The 12944-nt window shown below is 38.8% G+C and overlaps 1 protein-coding gene across 8 annotated transcripts in view; it reads left to right on the forward strand.

Moving 5' to 3' along the window:
* STXBP4 (syntaxin binding protein 4) overlaps positions 1 to 12944 on the forward strand; it is a 228627-nt gene that overhangs the window by 140901 nt on the left and 74782 nt on the right. For 4 of the 8 annotated variants that reach the window (XM_057317694.1, XM_057317693.1, XM_044389319.3 and 1 more), the window contains one exon: positions 4370 to 4427. In XM_057317694.1, coding sequence (XP_057173677.1) covers positions 4370 to 4427 — 58 coding nt within the window. Of the gene's footprint in view, positions 1 to 4369; positions 4428 to 7198; positions 10292 to 12944 lie in introns of those variants that run through there. The other 4 variants (XM_044389317.3, XM_044389316.3, XM_044389318.3 and 1 more) reach the window with 2 other exon arrangements.

The following is a 12944-nucleotide window of genomic DNA, read 5'->3' on the forward strand; positions in this document are numbered from 1 at the left end:
TATGGTGGGAGCAAAATTCTTTGCAGTTTTCCTCATCTTAATGAGAAGCAGATCTCCTGCTTCTTTTTTAAGAAACTTTCGAACAATTTTAACATGCCCTGCAAAACCCTGCACAGTCATATTTGCTTATCTGTCCAGCCAAATCATGTATCATTCTCCCTTCCTTCATTCACTGTGCTCCAACAACAGTGATCTCCCAGTTCCTCAAATGTGCCAAGTTTTTCCCATCCCCAGAGCACATGCTGTTTGCTCAGCCTAGAGTGTTCTCCCCCATGTCCATACCTCCTTAACTGCAGTTCCTCCAGAGATCCTTTACCCCACGCCCCCTATCCAAATTAGTACATAAATTACTTCCTCATTCTTTTTCACAGCTGGACAATATCCCATTATCTGGATATGTTGTCTCCGGTCAGTCCCCATTGGTGGTTATTTAAATTATTGCCTATCCTTTTTTTTTTTTTTAACAGTTAATAATCTTGTATAGAAAACATATCTGGGGCCTAAATTCCTAGAAGAATTGCTGGGTTAAATGGTACATGGAGACAGTGAGGATAGCGCTTAAGAGTCTGGGCTGTGCCACCTGCCAGCTGTGTAACTTGGGCAAATGATTTCACCTTTCTGCACCTCAGATCCCTCATTTGTAAAGTGGGGATGATAGCAGTACCTCTTAGAATTGCCGTGAAGCCTAACAGAGTTGGTACATGTGTAGTACTTGGAACAGTGTCTAGCACATAACCACTCAGTAAATGTCCACTGTTATTATTAGCATTTAAGATTTTACATAGATATTGACAAGTTCCCATAAATATGTTATCAATTTATGCTCCCATCAGTATGGGAATGACTGTCTCTTCACACTCTCAACGCAGTGTCTTATTAAACAACTTTTTAATCTTTGCTAACATGATATACATGGCATCTCATAATAGTTTAATTTGTATGTGTCTCATTAGTAGTGAAGTTAAGCGTATTTTCATGTGTTTAAGTGCATTTGTCTTTTCTGTGTCCTGAATGTTCACCATGTTCCCTAGACTCCTATTTGTCATTGGCCTTGTTCTTACTGATTTGTAGTTCTTTGTGTGTTCAGGGATTTAGGCTTTGTCTGTGCTCTAAGTTATTCTTTAACAGTATTCAATACTTTTCTATCATTGTACTTATTTCTATTTTTAATGATGGCTTTCTTTATGATTGTGTTTTAAGGTTCCATAGACCAAGGTCCATGTTTATTTGTTCATCATTGCATATTGAGTACAAGGTAAAATACTGAACATGTAATAAATAATCAATACGTATTTGATAAATGGGCCAAATATGACAAAGAGAATCTTGTTACCTAAATAGATTGGAAGATTGGAAGGAAGCTAGTTTGTACAAAAACATGATGAATTTAGTTTTGGATATGTTGAGTTTTAGGTGACAGCTAAATATGTATGATACTCTTTCTTTGGCAAGATACTCATGAAGATTTTGGAGTCATCCCCATGAAGTGGTTGATTGGAAACAGATGATCTCTGATGGAAAGAATGTTATGTGAGAGTCTATAGACAAACACTTTGAATCAGAAACAATTTCAAGTGATTATGGTTGTCATGATAGTTTTAGGACAGATATGAAATGAAAAGGAAAAATAGAAACATTATATATTTACAAGAATAAAGCAAGTAAGGAATGGAGAAAAAATTGAACGCCTTGGAATAATAATGATTCTTGAAAACTATTTAGATCATGTTATAATTTTGCCCAGATCACTTATTGTGAAGAAATGAAATCATTTACTAATGGAAAACTGAGTCTATTGTAAGCATATAAGCTTATGGAAATCAAAAGTGCTCTTTTTGTATAAAGTAAGGTACTTGGTTTATCAGTATTGTGTTTTTCAGTTTATAATTGGACAGTGATTGTGTTTTCTAGTACTGAACTATCACTAAGAGATTAATACTATCAATTTAGTCTCCAGTTCTGTTTTTCAGATTATAGTAGCTGCATGAAAAAGAAGAAACCACTCAGTCTTATAGAAAGAAATGCTAATTTTTTCAGAACAGAGAATTTATCCTAAAACAAGCTGTGCACATTATTTAACACAAAAGAATCATCTTTATGTCTACAGTCATTCATTAACCATATTGACTAAGATGGATATGGATTAGTACCTTGAATAAGTCTGTTGTAAAGTTATAGTCCTTGTTTAATAATTGTAAGAAAATAATGAGGGAACGCTTGGGTGGCTCAGTCAGTTAAACATCTGCCTTTGGCTCAGGTTATGATCCCAGGGTCCCAGGATCGAGTCCCACATTGGGCTCCTTGCTCAGCGGGGAGCCTGCTTCTCACTCTGCCTGCCTCTTCCCCTGCTCATGTTCTCTCTCCGACAAATAAATAAATAAAATCTTTAAAAAGAAGAAGAAGAAGAAGAAATCAGGACAGGAATTCTACTCTGATGGCACAGAGAATGTGTGGTACACCAATGTCAATCTCAATTTTTAAATGACGCTGTGGATTAAAAGATACTAAAGTGTACATTTTTTCTCCTTTTCATGAAAAAAAAAATCTGTGACTTAAAGTCTAGAAGTATAGCTATGATGGTTGGACAAACAAATCATTTGGATGAAAACCTTAGTCACATTAGAATGACTTTCTACCTAACTTTTAGCCATCTCTTTGCCTTAGTGACTAGATATTCTAGTATTTCTGAGCATTTTTATCATGAAAACAAGATTCTTCTGTGCAGTCATGACATTCTTCCCTGCAGGCAAAGTGGTTGTCAGTGATCAATAAAATGATCTGTCACAAAAACACAGAAAGTGTGAAAAAAGAAAATAATTCTCCTTGAACTGGTACAGCAGGAGTTGATCATGGGCATGTGCTCCTGTAAGAAGCCAGTCATTCGCTTATGCTGACTTCCCGGAGAGCAAAGAAACTCCTAGGTGGCCTGTGTTCATCGACAAAGGAAGCAGTTACAGAATTTTTAGCCAAGATCTTATTTTATACAACTTGTGTTAATGGACTGGAGATAGATCTAAAATAAAGCTTTTCTTGTTTTTCTTAATTATTAAAACATCTTCAGAACTGTTCTCAAAGAATATTCTTGAAAAAGTGAATGGTGAGAGCATAAGGTTTTATTTCATTCAAATAGTTACTGTTCGGGGGCGCCTGGGTGGCACAGCGGTTAAGCATCTGCTTTCGGCTCAGGGCATGATCCCGGAGTCCTGGGATCAAGCCCTGCATCAGGCTCCTCTGCTGGGAGCCTGCTTCTTCCTCTCCCACTCCCCCTGCTTGTGTTCCCTCTCTCGCTGGCTGTCTCTATCTCTGTCAAATAAATAAATAAAATCTTTAAAAAAAAAAAATAGTTACTGTTCGTTCTGCCTCATGCTGAGACGTAGGGGAATGGAAGTCAGTGGTCTATTGTGGTAGCTCAGTTACTTTCCAAAGAAGTAGACTACCTGAGCATGGAGTCTGTTCTTTAGCACATTAATGTATATTACACCCATCAATGGAGCCATGACAAGCCAGGATCAAAGGACTGATCCAAAAGGTCAATTAAAATCCTCAGCAGCATGCAGGGATATAGCAGAGGTATAGAAACCGTTGTATTCTAGAAGGGTACCATCCATAGGTGGAATATAAAAGAATGTCGCTACTCAAGATGGGCCTGTTCTCTTGATATGAGGACACAAATGTACTCATTTACAGAAATATGGCCAAATAATTTCTTGCTTTCTTCAATCTGCATTTCTTTATAGCTCACTCACTACTCTCAATCCCATTACAGAAATGAAAGCTAAGTTTAGCAAATTGTTTGGCCGTTTATGTTTAGTGCACAAAATTCTTAATTAACAAAATAAAATACCACAATCTGTTGTAAATCACTTTGCTAAACTTTCAGGCTTCACAAGGAATTTGGTCTTGTCCAGAAGCTACTTTCAAGCCCCTGCTGATCTGGCACTCGTGCACCAATTCCCTCTAGAGCTGAGCGAACGATTGTAAAGGGAGCCAATTAAGGAAACTTTGAGCCAGAATAGACAAGCAGGGGCCATCTTGTCCATCCTTCTGCCTTCAGGCAAAAACCATCCCCTGCACCAAAAATTTTTGCTTGAATCCTGCTGACAAAAATGCTCACCCCATGTAAATGACAAGTCATAATCCAGTTAATGCAACTAAAGCAGATTGTTAACTGTTCGAGACTTATTTATTGTGTTCCAAAGATGCTGAATCTGAAAGCTCATCTGAATTGTTTTAATTCCTTCTTTCGAGAAAATTATTTTGTACAAGAAATGTACTCAAATAATTGTAAAGATGTGAGAAGTGTGCATCCAGGAAATAAAGTTATCTTTATCATCTTATTAAATGTATTTTTGGTTTCCCTTCACTCTAGATCTACCTTATGGGTGGGAGGAAGCTTACACAGCAGATGGAATCAAGTACTTCATCAAGTAAGTACAAGCATCTCAACCAAGTAAGCAATTTCCTTCACATCTGGAGAGAACCTGGAAGTTGCAGAATAATCAGCAAAACCAAGAAACCCTCTTGGAGGTTACAAAAATTAGTAACAAGAAATGAAGCCTCACCATTTTCATTTCATGTGATTTAAATGCTAATATCAGATGTCGTTTAGGGGGGAAAAACTAGTAATTATTTCAAGGGAAACAGCAAAAAGTTGGAACAAGATCATAATTTGAACTTAAATGTTGGCTGCCTGAATTCACTTCTGGCTTAAAGTATTAATACTTAAGAGAAGTTAGTATCTAATGGAAAAAATTGACTTTGTATGTCTTAACACTTCTTAATATAATATTACTAATAATAATCAGCATTTTTAATGCTTTATAGTATACATAGTTCATTCATTCTGCAAATGTATTTTGAGCATTTGCTATGTGCCAGGCAATGTTCCATGCCTTGGAGATTCAGTAGTAAAATATACAGACTAGTTCTCTGATGTCATGGAATTTATATAATAGTGAAGAAAGACAGTGAATAACTAACAAGATAAACAAGGCATAATATGAACAAACCATATCTCAGTGGATTCTCAGAACACCTTTTGAGGTATGTATGCCTTATTTTCGCTGTTTTATGGATGAAGAACATAAGAGCTTACAGCAGTTACCCAAAAATCCACAGCTACTAAATTACCAAACCAGAATAGAATCAAAGTCTTTCGACTCCAGGATTCTACTATACTGGACTGTCAATGATAGAGACCCATCTTTGAGAGCCTCAATAGTAATAGATATTCTAGCTGCTGAACTGGTTAGTTTTACCCTGGACAAAGTAGACTGATCTACTTCCACTCTGTTCTGGGCAGCTCCTTTCATGTTGGAGTTGACATTATGAGAACACAAATGGGAATCCCAAAGACTCTTGAGACCTAAAAGACTCCTTTTGGTGTCCTTTCTAGCAATGTATTCTTATTATACATTTGGAGAGGAAAGAGGAGATACATCCTTGATGTCCTTTCAGGTGTACAAGTATTTTTCAAAGCAGTATCCAAATTCTGGATTCCCAAGCTCTGTCACTTTACACGGGTTCCTATATCCCTCTTCACCTCAGTTTTCTCATCATAAAATAAGGGAAGTATTGCCTACTTCATAGAGTTGTTAAATGTTAAGCTTTAGCATAGAAATTTGAAACTTTGCGCATAATCATCATTAATTCACAATATGGAGAAGCCCATAATGGTTGGGGGGGCGGAGAGAAACATGAAAAATCATATGACCATTGAAAACCGTGAGAATTCAAAAGCTTCATATTTTAAAAGATTTAAGAGAAAAAACTAGGGATAAACCTGGCAAAGTGTTTTTGTGATGTATTTTTTTCTTGTGGTCTCTAGCAAAAAGTAATAAAACAAAGACATAGTTTATAATGTATAGAGAAAGGGACTTTTGGAATAGAGGACCCAGGAATCCCATGCACGGATTACATTTAGCACCATACTGTTCACTTCCAGAATCATGTCTCTTCTGGAAAGAAAGTTGTGCCCTAATATGCTGGGTTAACCTTGTTGAATTCCTGGAAGATTTGAATCATGATGCTGTAGAGATGGCAGGAAAATGAAAAACCACATTCACATTTTCATTGGGTTTTTTCCTCATATTAACTTTGTAATGATTAAAGGAAAAGATGTAGCGGAGATGAGCATTTATTTTTTTCAAAATATTTTATTTATTTATTTATTTATTTATTATTTTGAGAGAGAGAGCACATGAGCAAGGGGAGGGGCAGAGGGAAAGAATCTCAAGCAGACTCCCCACTGAATGCCGAGCCTGATGCAGGGCTCAATGTCATGACCCCGAGTTCATGATCTAAGCTGAAATCAAGAGCCAGACCCTTAACGGACTGAGCCACCCAGGCACCCCGAAAATGAGCATTTATTGAGCACAACCTGATGCTCAGTAACCAGACACGTGTGAGGTGTATTTTTCTATGCGTTGTATCATTTAATTCTCCCAGCAGTGTGTAATATGGACACCGCTTGGCTCTTATTAGGGTGGTATTACGATGGTGGTGAGTTGCATCCTGCCTTTAGCCATGCCTGTCTCCTAGAAAGTCCCCAAAAGAAATGCCTAATCAAAGGAAAGCAAACTAGCATTCAATTATTTACTGGGGTTCTGGTTCAGAGGCCTTTGAAAAATACCAGTAAATGAGTCTGGACCCTGTGGGGACTCCTTAGCCTCAGCCAGCTGTTAGTATATCCTAACCCAAAGCTGAGTGTCAGTCGCCTAACTAGTGCCATGGGAAGAAAGGATACCAAGGGCACAATCACTGATCACCAAAGACAAGGAGGGAGCAAGAGATGGCCAGTCAAAGGGTGAGTGTTTCCCACTGCCTGGTATCCAGCTGGCTTAAGCCGCTGTGTCTAGCAGACAAGAGCAATAGTCTTGGGCTGTGCTCCTCATGAGGAAGAATAGCATCCAAGGAGGGGAGAGAAGAGAAAGAATAAACAAGCCATTTGCCCTGAGGTCTAACTCACAGTCCTGTGGAAGGACCAGAAACAGACACTACATAAATGTAGTCTATTCTAGCATAGAAAATATATCCCTTAAACCTAAACCTAAGTATATTCCTTAAACCTGTCTTTTGGAAGCCCATCAATTCTCTTCCTGGACCTTCATCTTGACTTATAAAGAAAGCAGAAAAGAGATGATAAGATAGATTTGTTGCTCAAAGGGCAATGATGGGGATCATTGTGTCACCATTACAGCTGGAGAAACTTTGTGGAAAAGAGGCTAACTTTGTCAAGGCCATACAGCAGAGCCAAGGTACGTAAAGCCAGCCCCCAACACACACACACACACACACACACACACACACACACACAACCCATGCTTTACCACCTCCACCTCCTTATTTAATGTAGTATGTTTCCATGTGACAAGAAAGATATTTTAAACAAATTTTGATGTAGGGAGAGCTCCATACTTTATCCATTTTTTAAAATTTTTTTATTCTTATTTTTTGTATTATGTTCAGTTAGCCACTGTATAGTACGTCATTAGTTTTTGATGTAGTGTTCAGTGATTCCTTACGTATAACACCCAGTGCTCATCACAACATGTGCCCTCCTTAATACCCATCACCCTGTTACCCCCTCCCTCCACCCCACTCCCCTCTGAAATCCCCAGTCTGTTTCCTGGGGTCCATAGTCTGTCATGGTTCATCTCCCTCTCTGGTTTCTCCCCCTTCAGATTTCTCCCCCTTCCCCTATGGTCGTCCGTGCTGTTGCTTATGTGCCATGTATGAGTGAAACCATATGATAATTGTCTTTCTCTGCTTGACTTACTTCACTTAGCATAATTATCCATTTTTAAATAGCAGAATAGAAACTTGGTTCTAAGAAAAATTAGTTATCTCCTGGAGACTAGAAAGGCCAAATAGTAAAGATAAGAAAAGCTAACACTGTACCAGTGCTTCTTTTACTCAGCCTTGTGGAGGAACAGACTGCTTGCCCGAGTTAGGTTTTTCTGCTAGAAGTTAACCCCATTCAGGCACCAACTTTTATTTTAGCACAACCTTCTTCATCAAAGTTTTACTTAAATAAGTGTTACATACTTCCCTGCCTTCTTACAATGAGGCCACTGAACAAAGTCTTTATGAATGTCAATCTTATGCATAATAGAGTTCTGCAGGGGCATGGTAAGCTATATAAACTTGGGACCCAGCTGTCATCTCTTGTGGCTTTCAGTGTGCCTGGCCATCCCCTTATCCCCATTCTCCTTTTTTATCTTTTACACACCTCACCCTCTTCCCCAGTTTCCCACCTGAGGAGAACAGGGTGACAGATCATAAAACTAATTTGAATTGCTTGTAAATAGCTCTTGGGTGTGGGCCTACAGGGGCTTGTGTGAGTCAAGTGTAGGAGTTCTGGTGAGGTGGAGCTGATTATAGGAAAGCCATCTGATGGAGGGGAAAGAAGAACCTGAGCTTTAGATTTGGAGAAACTTGGGTCCAAATCCTGGTGTCTCCCTAGGATAGCTGAATGACCTTAGGCATGTTGATTAAGCTCTCTGAGCTTTAATTCTCCATATTTACAGAATGGAAAGAATATTAGCACTTCATAGGGTTCTTGTCCAGAATGAATGAGCTTATGTATGTGAAAAGCCTGTCATATCACCCGACCCAAAGTACACACTTCCAGCCGAGTTTAGCCCTCCTCACTCCCTCCCCTCACTCTTAACATTCTGGTGGGGGTAACTTCCTGCCTCTTAGCTCCTGGGTTCAGATAGGCAATGTTGCCACATCTGTAATGGCTGCATACTCAAGCATCCATTGTGTGTCCTTCTTGGAACTATGTAGCTTGTTTGTCTTATTTTTCCATCTTCGTCCTCCCATTTACCCCAGCTGAAATTTTCAGCCTGGATAGCCTTAGCTTTTGAGGCAGGAGTAGTTCATTTACCAGGTAAATGTACTTTGGAGGCAGGAAATAGCAAGTAATGAACTCAGGTCATTGCCTCTCTCACCTTTACTTAAAAAGAACAGGTTGAAATTGCCCTTCCAGGGCACCAGAGGAGATGATGGTCTGTATACATATAATTTCTTCCCTGAAATTGACACATGTCACTGTCTTCCTGGAAATTGAATTGTTCCATCTGATGAAAGCCAAGCCTCGGGCAAAGGAATAACTGTCAGTGCTGTCCCCAGAATGCCCAGACAAATATAGTCCTCATTGAATATTCCTGCACATGTCCATTGCACACCTCTTAATACTTTGTAGTCATCTACTTAAGTTCTGATGCAAGAGAAGAAAACATTTTATCTGCTATAAACAATTTAATCAAAATGTTGGCATTGCTAGAGCCAGCGTTTCACAGAACTAACAAACGTGTTTGTCTGTATATGTATGTGTGTGTATATAGCAATATGTGTATGTGATATGCATATAGACAGGGCTTGCTTCACTTGTGTGCTATATATATGCACTACCAGTGCATTCAAGGGAAAACTTTCATATTTTCTCCTTAGAGAGTTGCAGCATTCTTAAATTTAACGACAAACGTCAGCTATCTTGATGGTGCAGTGATGAAATTACCTGATTAACTTAACCATTTTCCCACCCAGTTGCTTCCCTTTGAAAGTTGTATACTGTTATAGATTTATAGTAGTCCTTTGATATGATTCTACTGTAAAATGTGTTACAAAATTTAACAAAATTATTATGAGAGTTATGTTTGATAGTAAAACTAAATTTTTACAAATTAGACATTACTGCCACATGGCTTTCATTGTGTTCTTTTCTTTTTCTGTTGAAAAATTCAGATTCACTGTGATTGAATTGATCCCATTGCCGCATGATAAATTTCTCCCAAATTTTGCAGCTTAAAACAGTAAACATTTTCTCACCCAGGGGGTCAAGAATCCAGGTGTGGTTTTACTGGATCATTCTGGCTCTTTCTGTCTGGGTTTCCCATAAAGTTGTGATCAAGCTATTAGCCAAGGCTAGGGACTGAAGAGTGCCTTAGTGGGGCTGGTATGTTTGTTCCAAGCTCACACGTCTGGCTGTTGGCAGGAGGCTTCAGTTCCTCACCAAAACATGGACCCTTCTCCATAGGGCTGCACACAACAAGACATTGGGCTTTCCCAAAACCAGAGACAAGAGAAAGAGTGAGAGCAAGAGAAATATGAAGACAAAAGCTACAATGTCTTTATAACCAATCTCAAAAGTGAGTGATATACCATCACTCCTGCCATATGCTATTGGTCACACAGACCAACCCTGGTATAGTGTAGAAGAGTATGAATGCCAGAAGGTGAGGATCACTGGGACCTGTCTTAGAGGATGACTACCACAGTGCTATTTCACAATATATGTAAAACATGTATTTATTTACATATATATATATTCTACATATATATATATAGTATATATATATATGTATATACATATATATACATACATATACAATACTGTGTATAGTGATTAGTGAATTTTCCAGGTTTAATCATTTGTTTTTAAAAGTTACTTAAACTTGTAATTCTCCATGTGTTCATTTGTGTTGATACACCTTTAATGTGAGATCTCTCCTCATCTTAATGAAAACTTTGTCTCCATTACATAGGAAGAAGTATACTTACAACATTATAAATGCCTATCAGTAGAACCTAGGACTTCTGCAATTTCTGAATAAAACAAAAGTTTCAGTCTAGAGCAGGGAAGGCAAATAGATTTCAACTCACTGTCTCAGGCGTGGTTTTGTGAAGTATACTGAGGCCATGTTCATCCTCAGTGATGTCTGATCAATTAGGTGTCTGCTGTGGGTGCAGAGGGGAAGAGGAATAGGGGACACATGCCATATCTTTGCAATCTTTGGTCTTCTAGAGCATTTTGCTAATGCAGAAACTCTGCCAAGATGAGCAGTAGTATTACAAAGAGTAGGTTGAAATAATGAAATAAACAATGACAAGCCACCCAAAGAAGCTCTTGTAAGATAGTTTTTTTTAAAAGCTTTGCCTTAATGACTCTAAAAGATAACTGATTTCTGGTAGGCATGGCTTTCTTCATTTCTCTCCAGTCAGAGAAATTAATGACCCTAAATGATTGTCTTCATTGACTTAAGGTAGGACATCCTATTAGGTTGTTCCCAGGTAGGAAAGAATGTGGATCATAACCTATATTTGAATAAGACTTTGCCATTGTCAGCCTACTGTATTAATTAAAGGCTTAAGTTACACTGTGTCCTCTCATTTACAAAATAGAAAACACAAAAGAGAAAAATTGGAGGTTATGTTTTCTTACCCCCTAACTTTATTTTACAAGCAGAGCCTATGCTGGGTAATTCTAATGTAATTACAAATTAGGGAGATTGGAGGGGAGGGTGGAGAGGAACGGATGGTTTCTGGATTGGGAATAATAAGCCGCTACTTTTGACTTTTCCTAAATCCTTGGCAGACTAGTTTAGCTGCACTTTAGTGGACACTGTCAGGAGCCGTCCTTCTGAAGACCTCATTAATTTGGCTGCTTTGATTCATTTTGGGTGAGTTAAGAAATATCCATTCACAGACGAGTCTAAGGCTCACTTGATGAGGCATCAAGGCAATTTCTATGCACCTAACTTCAGCTTAGATCAGGAGAGTGCATGTAAGCTCCTCACTGTCCTCTATGTGCATAAGAATCCTGAGCGTTTCATTCTTCATGAGACTGTAATGAAGAAATCAAAAGATGGCTTGAAGGAGGAAATATTTTGTCTCCAAACACTTCTTAGTTATGAATAAATTGTATTAAAACCACTGGTTTGGATGTAACCATCTGTTTGACAGCTGGCTTAGAATATTCAGTAACTAGTACAGTGCCTGGTGTGTGTAGGGACTAAATAAATATTTATCAAATGCATGAAGACTGTCATTGCCAATTTGGGAAAGCAATTGGTGAGGAAAAAAAAAATATGGACTCATAATGTCAGACAGACCTGGGTTCTAGTGTTTACGCACCACTTATGAGTGTGACCTTGGGTATAATTGATATGGTTTTCAATTGTCTGTACCCCCTTTTCTCATTCAGAAAGAAGGATAGTAGTTTATATCTCCTAGGCTTGTTTTGAGAATTGAATAAAATAAGGGGGGGAGGGGTAAAGCCCCTGGCAAAATACCTGGCACCTGGTGAGCCTTGAACAGAGGTTAGTTTTCCCTCCCCTCCTTCATTTTATAGTACTGCTATTGGACAGTGGAGGGGCTGTAAATGACAACATTTGCACAGCTGCAAATAGAAACCACTAGCCAAAACCTGCACTTATGCTGCTATCTGGCCAGTCATAAGCCCTGTGACAGGAGCCGAGAGGTTGCATTGCTCAGGAGCCTGAGACAGCTAGCTCTGGATTTTCTATAAATACCTACGAAGGGGTGTAGCGTACGAAGTGCTGTATGAGCAACTGTCATTTAAGCAAAAGGCCAGCCAGCTGGCTTAGGTTATTCAGAATGGCAAAGCCCACTGAAATGAATAAAACATCCAGATCTAGACAGCCAGCATCAAACTCTTCCCCCCCCCCCCCCGCCATTTAACCAATGACAGGTATGACTGAGGCATAAAGCATGTTTTTTAGCATTTTATTGGAATACTAGAAGCAAATCCTCTGGGATTGCAAGAAGTATTTGGGAAATTCATCACCTTTCTGGGGTTATAATTTTATTTAGCCAGATGTGGAATTCTCTCTGTCTCCAGGACACTTTATTTAAATTAATTGACAAATACTTTTTTGTCAAACACTTTCCCTTCCAAATTCGGTTGCTGTGTTAGTCTGCTAGGACTGCCAAGCCTGTGTGGCTTAAAGAGCAGAAATGTATTTTTTTATAGTTCTGGAGGCCAGAAGTCCAAGGTCAAGATGCCATCAGGATTGGTTTCTGGTAAGGCCTTTCTTCCTAGAATGTTGACCTTCTCACTGTGTCCTCACATGGCCTCTTCTCCGTGTGTGCGCAGAGAGATCGAGCTCTGGTGTCTCTTTCTCTGCTTACAAGGGCAT

This window comes from Ursus arctos, unplaced genomic scaffold, assembly GCF_023065955.2.
Source record: "Ursus arctos isolate Adak ecotype North America unplaced genomic scaffold, UrsArc2.0 scaffold_24, whole genome shotgun sequence".
Classification (NCBI taxonomy): Eukaryota; Metazoa; Chordata; class Mammalia; order Carnivora; family Ursidae; genus Ursus; species Ursus arctos.